Source organism: Apteryx mantelli, chromosome 14 (genome assembly GCF_036417845.1).
Source record: "Apteryx mantelli isolate bAptMan1 chromosome 14, bAptMan1.hap1, whole genome shotgun sequence".
Lineage (NCBI taxonomy): Eukaryota > Metazoa > Chordata > Aves > Apterygiformes > Apterygidae > Apteryx > Apteryx mantelli.
Genome location: NC_089991.1, coordinates 5692979 through 5711294, shown reverse-complemented (window position 1 = coordinate 5711294; position 18316 = coordinate 5692979). Strand labels below are relative to the sequence as shown.

At 38.0% G+C, this 18316-nt stretch overlaps 1 protein-coding gene across 3 annotated transcripts in view; it reads left to right on the top strand.

Moving 5' to 3' along the window:
* The first annotated feature begins 237 nt into the window (after positions 1-237).
* The window catches only part of FAM13B (family with sequence similarity 13 member B), a 49284-nt gene continuing 31205 nt past the window's right edge, over positions 238-18316 (top strand). For 2 of the 3 annotated variants that reach the window (XM_067304562.1, XM_067304560.1), the window contains exons 1-6: positions 238-405; positions 10985-11151; positions 12058-12248; positions 12713-12925; positions 16970-17147; positions 17757-17901. In XM_067304562.1, the coding sequence (XP_067160663.1) occupies positions 12092-12248; positions 12713-12925; positions 16970-17147; positions 17757-17901 (693 nt within the window). In that variant the 5' untranslated portion in view covers positions 238-405; positions 10985-11151; positions 12058-12091. The remainder of the gene's footprint in view (positions 406-10984; positions 11152-12057; positions 12249-12712; positions 12926-16969; positions 17148-17756; positions 17902-18316) is intronic. The other variant, XM_067304563.1, reaches the window with a different exon arrangement.

The following is an 18316-nucleotide window of genomic DNA, read 5'->3' as shown; positions in this document are numbered from 1 at the left end:
TTCGCCTCAGCGCCGCCGCCTCCCGCCTTCCCTCAGCGCCGCCGCGGCGCCACCGGCGACCCCTCCCCCTCCTCCCCGCATCACGTGACCCCGAGGGAGGGGGGGGCGCGCGCTGCACCTGTCAGTCAGCGCGTCACTTCCGCCCGTTGCCGCCGCTACCGTTGGGGACCCCCCGGCTCGCGGAGGCGCGCTCGAGCGACGCAGCGGCTCTGGGGACGGACGGCGCCCGGCTCGGCAGCGCGGCGGCCGCGGGAGACGGCGCGGGAGGCGGCGGCCGCGGCAGGAGGGCTGCGAGAGGAGCGCGGAGGCGAGGAGAGGCCCGCACCGGCCCCCCGGGGTAGGAAGAGGCGGAGGAACCTGCTGCCGGTGCTGAGGACGGCGGGGAGGGCGAGTCACCCGGCAACGGTGAGGGGCCGGCGGGGCGCATGCGCGGCCGCGGGGCGGGGGCGCGGCCGGGGCCCCTCGGCGGCGGCCCGGCACCCCCCGGCCTGCGCGGCGGCTTCAGGAACCTTCCGGGAGCCGCGCGGCGAAGGGGCGCGGGAGCCGCCTCGTCACGGCGGCGGCGGCGGTTAAACTGTTGCGCGGCGCAGAAGTTGCTAGAGGCTGCTGGAGGGAGCTGTCAAGTGGCGCCTTTGCTTCCCAGCCTGCACCTCTGCGTGGGGGAGCCTGCGAGCGGGCGCTGACAGCCGGCGGGGCTCTCCTGGCTCTGTCGCCCGAGCGGCTTCCCGAGGCTCTTCCCTGCCCTCCCGCGGGGGCTCGGCCTCGGCCCTTCTGCCGCGGGCCGCAGCGCGCAGGCGGTGTTGGCCTCGCAGCTGCGTGCCGACGAAGTTGGTAGCAGAAGTTCGGGAAGGGTGGTCCCTAAATCCGCTGTGAACACAAAGGCATTGCTAGCCCCGCGATTTTTAGTTTGGAGGCTTAAGGCTCCAGCTTGAGACCAAATGTATCTTCCGAGGAATCCGCCAGTGTGGGCTCCTATTGTTCTTGGGAGCTCCTTAGGGATTTAAACATTTATGTGTAAATGCTTCTTGCTACTAAAAAGCTGCTTTAATATGAGATACTCCTGTGATAGACTAATTCTTCCAGGTTTAAAAACAAACAAGCAAAAAAAACCCCACCAAAAATCAAGCGCTAGATTTAAACTTCTCGCACAGAACTGGCTTGCTCTTGATTTCCTTAGTCTGGTTGCCTTTTTACTTTTTTTAAAAAATTGTTATTGCTGTCAGACTCAGGGGGGAGAAAAGGTAAAGGATGAAAAAGTAAATGCAGCTTAAACGCTCCTTTCTGGCCTTGCCTGTGTAAAAGAAGTGAAACTGAATGTAACAAAATTACCCTTTTTTTTGGCTTGTGTTCCTGAGTGTTGTCAGGAATGGGATAGCTAGTAAGTGGATTTAGAATAAATTGTTGAACTGAGTTAGTATTTAGTTTAGAAATTTGCCATTGCAGCTTGTCTGTCTTCTGTGCAATGTAATCTGCCAGCATTAAAAAAAAAAAAAAGTCAAGTTTGCTGGCTTATATTACAACAAATTCTGCTGTCTCATTAGCCCCTTTATTTATTTTTTTACTGCTCATTACTAGTAAGCTGCTTTGTGTGCTTTTTGTTGTTGCATGATATTTGAAGATATTTAGAATGTCTTTATCTGTTTTTCCCCTGTATTTTGTATGTTGTCTAGCACAGTAAAGGTCCTTTTCTTGTTTTCACAAAATTGTAATAACAAATCAAATATTTCTATTAATGTTTTGAAAGCTCCTTCCTAAAATAATACAGCAACATCTCCAGTAAGAGCAATCAAGCAGTGTTTCATAGTTACTTTAAAAGAAGCTGTCGAAACAGGACCTCATGTGATAATTTATAATTCTTTCAAGTTCTGGCACAGGCAACATGCCAAAACATCTGAGTTTGGCAAATTACAGTTTTGGTCTGCTGAGTCTTACTTGATATGGACTCTTCTGCTCTACTCACTGCTTGTAATATTGGAGGCTCTTCTAACAGCTCCTTAAATGACTTCATTTAATATTTGTCATGTATGGTTTGTAATGAGAGCTGTGCCAGCAGTAAAGCTTTTATTTTTAATGTACATAGCAACGTGTTTGCAAAAGCAGGTGAGGCTGAAGGTGCCTTGCATTTGGAACATACATGAGTCAGTTTTGTGACAGCCCTACCTTCCATGTGGGTGTGGCCTTTTTTTCCCCCCCCTTTTTTTCCCCTCCATTTCAAATAATTCAATCTTTTGATCTCTGGTCAAATGTTTATAACTTAGCAGTGATGCCTTCTTCTAGGGCTTGTTAGAAAGTGAGTAAAACCTGCCAACTTTGAGTGAATTTTTTTTCAAAAGATGGTGCAGCTTTAAGGAAGAGGAAGTGATGTTTGTAAGAGAATGCCTTTAAATTGTCCTTACATTTTGTGCATAACACCAAATTATTTTTGCCGCCAGTTTAGCACACAAAATAAAAAAAATTAGTAGCCATTAAAATGAGAGTGAGCTGACTTCTTGCAAGACAATTAAGTATTTGAATCTATAAGGATGAAAGATGGTAAACCTTAAACTATTTTTCTCACCTTACACAGTTTTATATTTGCTAATCCTTTGAAATCTGAGGACTGTCACTTAAGACCTGAAAAAAATTAGATTTTATCCAACACATCTGAAAAAGACTTACAGAACAGAGGGAAATCTTAAATCCTTTTGGGTGGAATCTGGAAGAGTGAGAATTTTGACTTGTAATGCTGTTTTTAAAGTGACTGATACATCAGTTGTTCAGCAGAGAGACTGTACATCTCATGTCAGAGTTATATTCAGGCAGAGAATATATCTGAATTGTTCCCTGGAAAGTCATCTGAAATTAGGAAGTTCATTTTTGAGTTTCTCACTGATTGTATTATTTTGCAGTAAGTTACAAATCTTACCTGTAAATAACTACTTTATTTCAAAATAATGACTAGCTGTCTCAAGGTCTTAGTAAATCCAAATTTGGTTTTGTAGTTTTGTCTTTGGTTCCTAGCCATCTGATGGGACTAGGGAAAGTTCAGTCAATTCAGATGAAATCTGTATACTCTTACAATCTAAATGATAATGTACTTACTACCAAATCTTCTACCTGTGCATTTTCTTTGTAGAGCTGATTTACTTTGAAGCCTTAGAAAACATAGTTTAGAAGGTGATTACTATGCCGAAATTCTGCATTTGCAACATACAGGTCAACTCATTCAATGCTAGAAATGTATAGTATTTTGCAGTTGGATCTAGGAATTTATTCTGACTATACTGAAATGAATAAGTTCTGCTGTGATAGTGACTCATTATATTCTTCCAGTCTCTCACCTATGAATGTATGAAATCTTATATCCAGTATGTTTGTCTTAAAAAAGAAAAGTATGACAAATTGGAGGTTAAAATGAAGACGCTGCATTATGTCTGTGTTCAAACAATCTGTAACAAAGACTGTGGTTCAATTCACACGCACACAAAAAGGATATATGGATTGTGTTGGTTTTTTTATACTGGGAGATTTAAATGGCTTATTTTAGTCACTTGTCTGGACATTTGTAAGGAATTTTGGGTAGCTGCTCCATCAGAACAGAGTGTCTGGAGGGAGCCCTATATTGATTGTCCAGGTTTCAGTCTTGCTGGCTGCTCTGTTAATACATTTCTTCTGTTCAGTGTTCCCTGCAGTGTATTAAGGATTAAAAATTTGTGCTCGGTTGTGTAAAATGATAATTCTTGGACAAAATAAAAGAGATGAAAGTTGGGATCTTACGGATGTGGTTCCTTCTTCCTTTACCCTCTGTGTTTTTGAGTGTGCACGTTAGAAAGCCTTTTTTCTTCATTGCTGAACTTCACATTTCATTAAATCTCTTGTTTTCTTGTCATTGTTCTAATCTTACCAGGAGATTTCTTTAGCAGTCGCTTCTTTCTTTTTTCTTTTTTTTTTTCTTCTTTTTCTCAAATTCAATAGTCATTGCCACAGAATTGAACTCTGCATTAAAATGTCTTAGTCCTCCGGTGAAGATGCTAAGACTGTCCTTTATTTTGATGACACGTGGTCAGCATTATGACGGAGGCAGCCTTTCTATAGTGAGTGGGTTATGTACCGCATTTTGTAGTGCACTGAGTTCCAATGTGTATTTCTGTTCACCTGTCAGGGAGGGGGAGCAACAGGCTGATGATAAATGTATGTAATAGGATAACTTATGTATAATAAATTAAGTGCATTATATATTTATAGTTTGCTTTTTTGGTGTCTCTGAGGTAGCATGACTTCTGTTCTGAAGTCCGTTTTAACAGCAGTAACAATTGTTAAGCTGCTTTGGTTTTATAATATGAACCTCTGAAGTTGCATAGTTTTACTGATAATTTCTTCCTGTGAGTTACCTTACTGTACTTTTATAGTGCTGTTGCACTTAAGTTATATTTTATCTGATGTATTGGCAAGTGTATATGTGGTTGGCTGAATACGGCTTTACTTTGGGGGGAGGCAAGTAGGATGAATATAATTAGCTGTTACACAAGATACAGAAGCCTTTTTATTTATTAACTACTGCCGTTAAGAATGTGATGGGATTGTGCTAGCAGGAAGTTTCTTTATAATTCTGCACATGTGCACTGGCAGCAGCAGCTGAGAGAGCAGATCTGGCAGCATTCAGTGGTGGGTGTGAAGCAGCCAGCAAACATCTACTTTTTTCTGGTATCTCTGATGGTTTTTATTAATTCATTTTGCTAAAATATCATTATAGAATCCTGAATTACAATAATGCTGCTAAAGCCTTTGGATTTTATCTAGTAAGTGAATATAAAATGTTATCTTTGTGTATCAAAAGGCTTGAAAATCAGCTAACAGATTTCAGTGATCTCTCAGCTTGCTGTTTTAAAAATTGTAAATTTTGGGGAGCAGTATTTAAATCAGTTACTGTGTTTCAGGCTTTACTAAAATCACTACAGTACAGTTGATAAATGATTCATTTCTTCAAATTTTAAATTTCATATTTTTTTCCTGAATTTTGTGTTTAGTCTAGTGCCTGCGTGGCAGACATTAGATACACTTCTGGTGAAGATCTGTATTTGATGATGGGCTTTTTTCAGAGAAAATGTAATCAGGTTCAGTGTGCTGAAACTGTAGATTGAATTTTAATTGGAGGAGAAAAATTCTAATAAATACTATCATTTTCTAGCTTGGAAGTTTTAAGTATAAAAACCGAAAAAGTCCATCCGTTTTACTAAAGTATTTCTCAGAAGAGCTTTCAGGAATTGTTCGGTTGCCTTTCTTCCATGGTGAGCACATAAATGCTTAATTTGAATAGTTCTAATCTGTAAGTTGCAAGGGTTGCTACTGTATTTCCAGAGGTGGGGGAAAAACATGCTTTCCAAATCTTCTAAATCTGATGCTGTGGTTTTTGTGCTTACATTTGTTTTGTCAGTATTAGCAGGTTGAGTATTTTCTGAGGCTATCTAGGTGCAAAATAGAAGTTTTAGTGGCAGATAATACAGCATTTCAGCTAATTCAGTTGAGGTCTGGTGTGTGAGTACACTCGTGAAGGTGTATACATGCAAGTAGCGAGCTTATTAATAAAAGAGCTGGGGCTGAATACTTTTGTTGAATGCTTTTTGGGTTGTGTGCAAAACTGCAACAATCTTGTTTCCTTTCAATTCCTATTTAACTGGAAAGCAAAGCTGTCAGTGAAGATACAATAACCTTACTAAGAAATGAGGGGAGAAGGAAAATCACATGTGCTTGAAAAGACATTTATTCTAAAATGGTTTCCTTAAACATTGCAAGTTGAATTCTGTAGTTATATGTGTTTTAAAATATTATGCCTTTAAGGGGATGGAGAATGTACTCTTAAGAAGCCTAGCTTTTTAAATTTAAAGTAATAATTGAGCCCAATTGTCTGATTTGCCAGTCCAGCCTTTTGACTAAAATGGCTTTCAGTAGTTCATTTCACTGACAGTCAGAAAGAGGAAATACTGCTTTTAGGTAATCTACTCTAAGCTAGTCTTGCTTTTGCTTTTTTTTTTTTTTTAACTTATGTAAATAGATTATTTTTGTTATGACTACTTAAATATATTAATGGGTACAAATATATCTTTAAAATTAAATATCCTTTCTATTCTTGCGAAGGATATTCTGTGTATCTTTATTTTTGATAAAAGTTATGCTTTTGTGAGAAGTATCACTTGTACTTTTATGTCCTGAGTTTTTGCTGCTGTTCGTTTGCTTAAAGCTCATTTTCCAAGCTGTTTCCCCTGCCCCAACCTGGCCATACTTTCAGTTTTGAATGGATTAATTCAAATGAGCAAAATGTTCTTTTTTCTATTTGTTAGCTGAACAAAAGCTGAAAATTACATGGGCAAAAGCTCTTCTGTCTGAAAGCATTTCATCCATTGCAAATGCTAACAGTAATATGAGTGTACCTTTGTATATGGCATAAAGTCATCAGTAAACATGAGTTATGATCATGACCTATGTTACAGGGTGGGGGAAAAGTCTCCTTTTACCTTGATAAAACTTGATACTGAGGAGAAGAGTGCTTATTGCCTTTTTAACTTAAATGAAATAGTACGTGGTGCAGAGGTTACCAAATGGGGCTGGGTCCTACAGCCGACCAGTACACAAATGTTTCCCAGGCAGGCAAATGCTTCTTGCTCGTGCTGACAGCTGGCAGCTACTGCTGCTCTGGATGATGTCATTACATGAGGAAAGCTTCCATGATTCTAAGTTGGCATCTGTGACATAAGTTTTAGGCTATAATTTTGAAATTCTTAAAATCTGCTATAACTACAAACAGTTCAAATTTAGATTAAAAAAAATTCAGTGCTTTCTTTGGATTTAAAAGTACATTAACTGTATTGTATGCATCACCAGGGACAACACAGAAATTATCTGATTATAAGTAGGTCGCATAATATATTCTTTTTATTTGTCAAATATAGAGCAAAAAAAATTAAACACTAATTTTCGAGGTGGTTAAATGTTTTGGGGGAAGTTTAGTTGTACGTGAGTGTTGGCCTGATACTTGTATAGGAGGACGTGTTCCGTTACATCTCTCTGTGCAGGGGGTGGGGGTGGATGGGTACAGAATGACAACATTGTGGACTGAAGAAGTTAGTCTCGTAAAGCCGAAGTCTAAATTTGAGGTGTTTTTGCTGAGAAGTGGCGGCAGGCAATTTTTGTCCTACAACATTTTTTCTTTTCTCCCTAAAATCTTAGGTGTAGATTTTACTTTTCATATGTTGCATAAAAATCACAGGTGATGTCTGCTAATCCCACAAAATAATGCTTAGCTATAAGACAGTATATTAAAAATAAGACAGAACTGCGGGCATTGTTGGCTTCGTTATTGGCTCCACAGACAATGTGGAGTACTTGCCAGGTAAAGAAAGTAAATTATAAGAGTTCTTTAAATAGTTGAGACCTGGTACAGAAATTCTAAGTGCAGAATTAATGTTTTCATTCCTATAGCATGGTTTCCTTTTGCAGCCTTTTTTTCAGTTGTTCTTTAAATTATTTTTACCTCCTGTCTCTTCATTCCTTTATTTTCAGGAAAGGTGGTGGAGCCCTGAGGGCTTTAAGTGACACCCATTCATTTGTAGGTTGGCCAGTAATGTAAAAGCTGAACCAAATTTAAGGCTAAACTTTCAATATCTGAAGGATATGTATGAAAGTTACCCATGCATTCTGTTTTTTCTTTAGTGGCATTTCATATGTGGGTGTGACTACTTTTTTAGCTGGCAAGATAAATGAATGCTTTTATGATGGCAAAATGAGATTTGTGGTGCAGCTTTCCCAGCAGACTCTAGGAAGTTCTTGCATTATAGGGAGGTGGGGTGGGGAGATGTTTTTTTAACAGATGAGTGCAGTGAAATGCAAAATACAGAACAGAATTTCATCCTCATAGCTAAGATGCTTGAGCTCAAGGTATTGCACAGGACATAGGGGTTTTTTTTGTTTGTTTAATCCTCTTGTAATATTACGCGATAGTGTGCGGTCACAATAAGGCGTATCTTTAATTTTCTCTAGTTAAGATTTCTAGAACATTGTTGTAACTCAAATGATCTTTGTTAAACATTTGCAGTAAAAAGGGGGGAGATGGAGGAAGACAGAACCAAAGTATTTTTAATCAAGCAGTCAGGTTTTGGTATTATTATTAATAAACTGTCAGGTTTTGGTATTTATCTTTTAAAAATTATTGTGTTTCACTGGATAGCACTAGTGAAGCATGAAGGCTGTGAAATTGAGGAAAAAAGCACATGTTCGAAAGGGTCTGGATAACATGGACAAAAGTAGGAATAGTTGATTGAATAGGTCAGCTGCCATTTTCTAAGATGTTTGTTCGTATTAAAAAAAATTGCAGTATTGCTTGATATTTGTAAAAGCTCAGTACAGGCTCTGCAGAAATAATCCTGAAGATTAGATAGCTTGTCCTGGTTTTCAGACTTGTGTGCGTTAAAGTGGTGTACTTCCTGAGTCAAGGGAAGGCAAAGGGGAAAGCCGTTGATCAATATCAAAAGTGGAGATATACTATTTAATTATTAACAGTTTCTAAGCCTGTCCTTCAGTTTTAGAATGCTGGAAATAATGGGAAATAAAACTTGTTGGAAGTCAGAATAACAACTTCTGTTAGACCTCTAGCTTTTTTCAAGAGTTAATAAATATCAAATTATATCACAGCCTGTAAAGGTTCCACCAAAGTACTCAAAGACAAAAGATTTAAAAGCTCTGAAATCAGTATTTATAGTGATTTTATTTGAGTGTATATAAAGATGTGTGCAGGTGAGAGGGTGAAAATTTGACTTTCAATGATTCTAGGTGATAAACTGTATAAAACTTTGTTTAAAGTGTAAGCTTGGGTTATAAATCTGATCTTGTTCTGGAAAGTGAGACAAACAAGCTGTGTCAACCTCGTTGTTACATTGCCAGGCTAGCTAAAATAGAATTCCTTCTTTTGTCATGTCTCCTGAACGAATTTAATATTCAAGCAGCCTGTTTGTCTTCAGCACCTAGTAAAAATGGCTATGCTTTTGTGTCGGCGGACTAGACACAAAGTTACCCATGAAAAGAGAGCTGCAACTTTCCATTTTTCATTTGGTAGGGTGGTAAAAAGAAGTGGTTGCTTCTAATTTGTTCATTTATTAGGTGATGTTGTTTTGAAGGTTTGTTTGTTTGTTTTAGTAACACAGCCTGAAGCATTGTGGCAGATCCATCAAAGATTGTTCGCAGCTGCTGTTAACCCCATAGCTGGCTAGCATGAGTCTTTCTAGTTCATTGTTTTGGATAAACTGACTTCAGTAGAAGTTGAGAAGATTGTCCGTTTGCCACTCCATATTTGTAACTTCATGTTTTGAAAATTGCATGATATATTGGGATTGATTGAAATATACCGTGCATGCAGGGATTATACTGACTCTCACTTAATACACAAAAATAATAAGAAAAATGTCTGGGCGGGGTCTTCATAAATTACAGGAAAGTTAAGCAGTGCAACTGCTTCACTGTTGAAATCTGACAGCATCTTTTTAGTAACCAAGAACTACACAATGATAGATTTGAAAATGACTTGTAAATTTATGCAGCCTTTACACTGTGCATTTATGTGAGTTATTCTGAAACACATCTATGAAAAAGGAGAAAATGGCAAAGCCTGTTGACTGGATTATAATTTTTTATTTTTTGTTGTCATGATGCCTAGAGTCTTGGTCTCAGACTAGGACCCAGTTGTGCTAGGAGCATAACAGGTTTGCAATGCATGTGTAATATGGGACAATAGATGGTTAGGGACAGACAACAAAGAACAAGGAAGGAATATCAGTCATCATTGCTCATGTTGATAGACAAATATTTCAACACTTGAAAGCCTGAAAGAAGTCAATTTTTTTTCCTGTAGGCCTCACTGCAAAAACAATTTTGAGGAGGAAGATGGAAGCAGTCTTATATGAAACTTGTGGCTGGCTACTCCAAAATATGGGTGCAATGTGGGGAGGACTGGGAACACAAAAAATGTTACTTATCGAAATAATTGAAGTACGCTGGATTCCTGGTATAACAGGCTACTGAATGGAGTTGGCATTTTCATACTGAATGAGAGTAGTAGATTGTCAGGGCTTAGAAAGTGAGGATGAAGTTAATTGGTTCTGATGTGATAAAGAAGCAAGAGCCAGTGTGGGGGAACAAAGAAAGGGAAGACTCTTTTTAAGGTCGATATTGCGAATTCACATATCAGTCTCCCATTATGAAACTGTGAGGTTTCAATATATACCTTTAAAGCCAGAGAAACCCATTTTATTGTCTAGTTTTGGCTATATGTGTATGTATGTATATATGCATGTGTGTATATATATGTATATAATATGGCAAAAAAATTAGGAAGTCTGTAGGGAATCTGATTTGGGGGAAATTGCTTTCTATATCAGATCTCACAATCACTTGGACTTTGAACTGGTAATCACTTGGACTTTGAACTGGACATGTAATCAACTTTTTAGCAAAGGTCAGCTGTACCACTGAAAATGGGTTAACTGTTGTTCCTTAGTTCAGACTTCGTTTTCGTTTGTGCCAAGATTATAGTTAAAGATAATGTGCTAAAACAGTGCCTGAGAGCCTTCAAAATTTTTTTTGTAGCTGTAAATGCTTTAGTACAGTAGGTACTTTAAAACATTCCTATCTAAGCTACCTACCTCTTAGTGATTTATTTTGAAGAATGAATGAATGAGTCTTTTTTTTTTTTTTTTTTTTTTTTTTCCCCATGATTCTTAAGGCTAAAGTGTCCCATGCTATCTTTTGCTTTGAGGTAGGTTAACTGCTAAGTAAAAAAGCAGATTTGCTTTTTTGTGAGCTCCCACATGAACCGTGCTAGTGTGGTCACTAGGCTTTTACGTTTAAAACAAAATGATGATTTGACAAGGTGAATGCCTCAAGTGAAATATTTAGGCTTATGACTGAGTTTAAAACTGTTGAAAATGGTATGGTCTAATAGTGTTTTCTTTATTTTTAGATTAACTGCTGAAGTACTGATCGAGTTCTGCTATTCTTCAATGAGGAACTACAGGCTGATCTTTTGCCATAATCTTAAACAACCATAAATGACAAAAGAATGCTTGGTCAGTGAGGGCAGCTGGCGCAGAAAACGTTTTTCAAACTCGGCTGTTTAAGTACTCTGAGGTAGGTTTCTTAAACTGCTTTACTTGGGCATTTAAAAAAAATGGAAGGTGTGGGTTTCAGTCTGCCTGGTCTATTATGGTTTATCAATACAATAGTTAGGAGAGAATTAAGTTTTTCAACTGCAGTGTTTTGACTAATAGTATATACTTCGTGTCCAACCTATATGAAAGTGATAGCTTGCATTTAAGCAAGTATTATTTTCTTTTGTTTTCTTTTTGAACAAGGCAGTTTTTTCTCTGATGCTGGCAGAAATTTCTTGGTTTTGATTAAGTAATAGAGTTTGCTGGGTGACTTAACAAAGGTATTACATGGTATTGCAGTTTATCTAGAACCTGTATCGAGCAAAGACTTGCAAGTAATGCCCCAAATCCTGCATGATAGAAGGAATGTTATCACTGAGCATCCTAGAAAGCATTTTGGGGGGGAGGGTTACGTTCAGTAAAATTTTGAAACTGAGGCAGATATTGGAAGTTTACATAAAGTGGCCCTGAAGTGAAAGTCTTTTCTGAATTTCAGTTTGAGCTGATGTGGAAACTTTCTTGTCTAAATAATTGCGTAACTGGGAAACACTGTCAGAAAATGTATGGAAGAGTCTTGCTTCCATGAAGTTCCTTGGAGCTTGCTTAAATAACTGTGCAATAACTAGAATTTTACAGAGCTTCCTTTGTGGATATATGTTTTCTTCCATGTGTCCTATTAAGGATTGAGCAGAACACCTCAGCAGTAGAGTCATTTATCTAGTTATGCTGTAGTTGAAATCATAACAGAACTTTTTGTTAAATCAGTGCCCTGATTAAGAGACTGGACAATATTTGCATTAGGTAATAAAACACATTATGTTACAGAGAAGTTTGTTCAGCAGTATACACTGAAGTATGATTTTTATTTTTAATTCTTATTTGACAGAAAAGACAGCTTTGATTTTTGGCTGCAAAAAGATATGAGGAAGAGCTCCTCCCCTTCCTTGAGTAACTGCAACTCTGTTCTTGCTAACAAAATATTTGGAATTCCACTTGATGAGCTGCAGCAAGAAGGGCAACCAGACAATGAGGTTCCATTCATAGTCCGCCATGTCGTGGACTATATTGAGGAACATGGTATGTATTATCTTGCTGTATTTTAGATAATATATTTAGCTGGTTTTATTCTTACAAAATAAACTTCTTAAAGGAGTATTTGTTTTGTAAAGTTTCTCGTATTTAATTGTCCATGATTTTTATGTGCTATATATATTTCCTTTCTTTGCTCCTCCTGATTTACCACTGTTTTCTAGATAAGAGTAATGTAGTCAGCCTGGTAGGGCACTTCATAGGAAATGGCACATTTTTGGTACATTGCTGATGGTACATTGCTGATATTTACCTTATTTTATTGTATTTTTAACTGGGCATAAGAATGTGTTTACTGGGGAGAAGATTGGACATCTTGCAAAACTGTTGTCATGAAAGTCTTTCATTAAATGTGTGAATTGTGTGTCTCGGATTATCAGTAGTGTTTTGGATCTATTATGCGTATGTAATATATCAGAAAAGTTTATTTTTGCAACTTTCTTCTAACTTAGGGGGTCTGGAACAAGAAGGACTTTTTCAAGTCAATGGGAATGCTGAGACAGTGGAGTGGCTTCGGCAGCGGTATGATAATGGAGAAGATGTGGATCTGGTTAAGGAAGCAGATGTACCCTCAGCTATCAGCCTTCTTAGATTTTTTCTTCAAGAACTTCCAGAGCCGGTTATCCCAGGCAGCTTGCACATACATATGATGCAACTTTCGCAAGGTAGTAATTATTTTTTTAGTAGTGTATTTTTTTAAGAGTAAAAAACAGTATTAAATTGAGATGCTTAGTGACACTGGATTTTGGTGTTTCGTGTAATAATGTGTGTATCAAGATGCATTTATTTTAAGTCAAATATACCTTCTCTTAGCACAAAAAACAAATAGGTATTTTCAGAAACTCATTGTGGCTCTGAAGACGCAATTTATCCATCATGCAGGAAGACAGTGAAACTATCACATAACATCATGCTTATTCTGAGTATTCCGCTTTCCTGTGCATGAATACTGCAACATTGGTCAAAGCCACTGGATTCAAAGCTGTGTTTCACAATATCCCACCAGCCTCTGGATTCAAAGTTGTGTTTGATGATATCCCAACACTGATGGCTTAAAAGTGCTATGGAACTCCTTGTTTTTTCCTTTCTTTCCTCTGAATTGCATTTGCTCTGCCTATGCTCTTGATTCAATGGCACTTTGAGCTTTTGTAGCAAAGGAGAAGAGATCTCAAACAGACCCTATACTCATATCATATTTGCCCTTCCAGTGTGTTTTTCTTCTGTTTAAAATTCACTTGTAGGTGAAAAAAAACCTGTTGCCAGCATATTGCTGCTAAGTATATTTTTCAGTTACTGCAAAATCTTACCCTTTCAATTTTCCACCCATATGCTGGCACAGTGTTTTCTTATTCCCAACTTGTCTGTATGTATCCACTCTCCTGGGTCTTTTGGCCTCTGCTGTATTATGCAGTGTTGGAGTTAATTCAGTGTTGGAGTTAATTCATAACTTGACTAGTAAAAACTTTTGTCTTGCAGCACTACCATTAGTTAATGCATTGTGCATTCCTCAAAGGGTATATAAAGATGTCGGTGTTCCACACCTTGTAACGTAACTGAGGGTTTTTTTAGTTCTCTCTCTACAGGAGTGTTACTACTTTTCCAGGGTCGCTTAGTCTTTTCTTTTCGAGTGCTTGGCTTCTTTTGTTTTGTAAGAGGCACATTTTTGTCTACATTTAATTTAGTTTTCTGTTGTTGAGTTTATTCCTGATAAGTTGACAGCCCTCATGATAGTCCTGTTCAGAGTGGGATTTTTCATATGCTGTTACACTACACTTAGTAAGTGCCAAACTGGAGGGTTGTCTCCAAGAGTGAGAAGTTGCTTCAGTTTCCCCCCTTTGTAACCCGTATAGCTGCTGAGACTTTGAACATGGAGTGATTACCTGGATACCCGGCGATCGAAGACTGAACACTGATGTGTTTCTTATAAGTAGTCTTGCTCTGGAAACAACTTCTGGCAGCTACTGACCAGAGAAGCTTGTTAAGTATCTTAAGGTTGAGGTTCTGTGTACTTATTTGTCCTGTAGTGCAGTAATGAGAAACTGAAGTGGATGACAGTAGACAAAACTTCATGAGTGATATGTCTGCTGTTTGATTTGTATCGCTAAGCTCATGGTTCACTGGATCTAAGCAGCTAGTAAACCAGTTTTATCCTTCTGAAAAGGATGATATGTAACAAAAGACGATAATGAAATTGTTAAGGCGGTAATGTGGAATGTTGCCGGTTGCTTTTTTGTTAGGTAATGCTGCTGTGCGCTTCAGTTTGCAATGCTACCTTATCAGGACTGGAAATGGAAATGTGGTGTGCTCATTTGGTGTAACGGCAATGTAATTTCCTTCTGTGACTTGTAAACTACCGTGTGAAATTCAGGGTTCTTTTTCCATCTTTGAATAGATGACTGTGGAAGGATTTGTGTGTAGGTTGTTTCAGGAGAGCTGTTCTTCAGCATATAACTCCCAGTTTATTTTCTACTGGTTAAATAGGCAGAGAAATGGTGTATTTTACTTAAACTTGCAGCTTACTGTCTTTACAGCTTGCTGTTTTTTTCCTCTCATTTTATACTACCAAAAAAAAGGTGATTTTTAGAAAGGCTTATACTATATGTTTTGTTCCCTTAGTACAGGTAAACCCTTAAATATTGTTTCTTGATACTATAATTAGAGGTTTGGTTTCCTCTATTCTGGTTTTGGCTTTTGACATTCCAGCTGTCTGATAGTCATATCTGTGTTTATTAGTTTCCAGAATTACAAGCTCAGCTGCAACTTAGGTAGAGGAATTGCTTATAAAAATGCAGAAGGTGATAGTAATTTTGGATCCATATATAATTTAAGGTATTTTCCCCCTTTAGCAGGCCTTCTGTATCATTAGGTTAAACTCAGTTCTTGAAACAACTTAGTTATATAACAAGGTGTGGCCTATATACCCTTCAGGGCTTGTTCTGTGCAGGCCTAATGGTGGTGCCTCGAAGGCAGGTGATTTTACTAATTGAAGTGTGAATTTGACCCCGATGTGCTAGGCCATGTGTCCCAGAAGTGTGTATCCATCACCACATTCAGACGACTTCATTTTCAGATAAGTATTTTCTCACTTTAGGTCTCTGACTGTTGTTTAGAACCTACATTTTAAAACAGATTAGCAAAGACTAAACATCTGTGTCCGTGTGTTTGTGTGTCATCTTTCTCTATCTTGCCCCCTTTCTTTTTGAAGGATGAATTTGAAAGAGTTTTTTTGGTTTCTTTTTGCTGTTCTGTTGCCTTACATATATTTAGAGTAAAACCAACCAATAACCTGTTCAGCTCATTGTGTTACTGTGTTGGGAGAACTATTTTTTTTGTGCTTTGTTGCCTGTGAGTTCAAACGCTGGAGATGTTGACTGTATCTGAGCAAATGGAGTCCTGCACAGTTACCGTTTGGTATTATCACACATATACAGCAGGGAATTTACTTGTTTCTTCTTCTATAGGCTACTGAGGACCAGTGTGCCCCTCAGCTGCCTCATCTAGAGGGGCAGAGTGACCACTTAGCAGCTTCAAACTTTTTTTGGGGTGTAAGCTAAGAAGAGTTTTTAAAAGTTTTAGGAGGAAAGGGAGGTCTATTGGTATCAATTTTTCTCCTGTTTTGCTCTCCTGACTTTTCTTTCCTTTATATGGAATTTCCTTGTTAGGTAGTAAACCATTGTAAACTCTTTGAACCTCGTTGCCTATAAGGCTGATAATATAACAGATATTTTGATGAATGATACATGGATGTGGGGTGAGAATGAGAAGGTTTTCGGGTGACTCTTTTTCAGGTCTGAAATTGAACCAGCAAGAAATAAGTATGTGCTAGGTTGAGTACATTGAGATTGTTTGTATTCACCAGTTAAGCACTAAAAAAGAAAGTAGAATTTGTCATCTGTTGAGATGGGGATGCTGGTAGAGGGAAAAGTGACAAAGTGGTTCCTCTGAAACAGAAAATTTAACTAGCTTTTTTAAATAGCTAGCTGTTTTCTAGAGCTCTTCTGCGAAGCTTCTGTTATATAAAAATGGTAAAACTAAAAAATATGGAGGAATGAGCCCTGTGTAGTCAGAAAACTGAGCATTAATTGGGGAAAAAGTCCTGGAAACTACTAACTGAACTTGCAGAGGAGAGTGCATGGAAGTCATTGGTTTAGGTTATCAATTTCTGCTTCATAGCAGAAATTAACTTTATAGTTAGAGAAAGTGTCTGATGGTACCCTACTTTGAAATCAAGACTGTAGAGGTTTTCTGGTATGTTCCCCCACTTCACTCCACCCTGCCAAACCTCTGACATCGTTGGTGAAGAGCGACTGAATAGGAAGTAGGAATTAGGAGCCTCTCTTGGAAAGTTCAGAGAGGAAGAGACTAATTCCAAGACTGAAACGAGGGGGCCAGATGCTGGGACAAGTAGAGAGCTTGTTTATGAAGTACTACCACTGTAAATACCCTTTAGATATGTGGGATGGACACTTAATTTTTTTTTATTTTTTGGTTGACTTTTTTTCCTTCTTCCGTGGGGAAATCTAGTATTAAAAGCTCAGACCAAGCAAATGCAGTTCAGATCCTGATGTTTTAGATTCCGGTCTGACCAAAGTATTTGTACTTCAGAAGTTAGTAATTTTTGTCTGAGTCAAAAGGCTGATCAGTATCAAATGTGAAAAAATTAAATATTTTAATATTGTGATTAAAATATTTTTATTGCATTTTTACAGATTATAATAATGAAGATGAATTTGGAAGAAAGTTGAGGTTCCTCTTGCAGCAGCTTCCACCTGTTAATTACAGTTTGCTAAAGTTTCTGTGTAAATTTTTAGCCAATGTAGCATCACATCATGAAGAAATTTGGTCGGCAAGTTCTTTGGCTGCAGTCTTTGGCCCAGATGTCTTTCAGTAAGTTGGTTATAAAAATTCATGCAGTACTTTTATGTGCATTTGAGAGTGTAAATCTGTCCAGTGTCTTTCCTGGTTCATTAGTAACAGCAGCAAGTATGCACTATATTTTTTGGGTAGTATCTTTTTTTCTGTCATCCCACTGATTTTTCACTTGCAGATTGTGCTTGTGATCTAAACAACAGCTCGCCCATGAGCTGTGGCATTGGAATCACTGATTTGGTTGTTGCATTACTGTAGTTATACTGAGGCTCAGATTTTTTTTAAAGGTGGTGCGTAAGATTACTATTTGCAGGAAAAAAAAGTTTTGGAAGAAAACTGTTAAGGTGTGAATGTATACTGGGGATTCCTTTCTACAGCAAACTACTTGACTTTTAAATATTCCTTATGAAAAGTTAATGACTAAACATTTGTTGCTTTATCAAACTTAAATACAAATTAGTATAAAATTTTATAATGCAGTGGTTTGTAGTTATGCTTGAAGTTCTGTGTATTCACAATGGAACAGGGAAAATGATAAAGTGTAGCCCTTAGAAACCATTCACAGGAGTTCTTTGGGGAATTAGTTGGACTTAGGTTTTCAAACTAAGATAGTGTTGGAATCTTTAGCATTTACACAGATGTGGAGGATCTGAAAGAACAAGAAATAGTTAGCAGAATAATGGCGGGACTTCTGGAGAACTACTATGAATTCTTTGAAAATGAAGAGGAAGATTTTTCATCTACTAATGATTTAAGCTCAATAACTGAGCAGGTAAGAATATTTTAAGTGGCAATATTTTATTGCAATATTTTATTACTTAGGTGTCCATTATAACCATTTATGTTTATGAAAGATATGTTGAAATATTTTCTTTAATATGCCTTTCAGTCTCTTGTAAACTGACAAAGCCTAGTTGTTTCCTTAAACACTTTTTTTTCCCCCCCACATACCTGTGTTTGTGAAATTGTTACTTTGTAGAAAGAGGAGGATAGCTACTCTCTACAGAAAAATACACATGCCCTAAAACAACGATAATATCCTGGCCAACACAGACAGTGTTACGCTATATAAATAGTATAGATTTGTAATTACCTTTTAGGAATGGGGAACTGTTTTGTAAGTGAAAGCAAAACCACACTTTGTTAGTCTTGGTCTATAATGTGTCTAGGTGTAGCTTACTGAAATG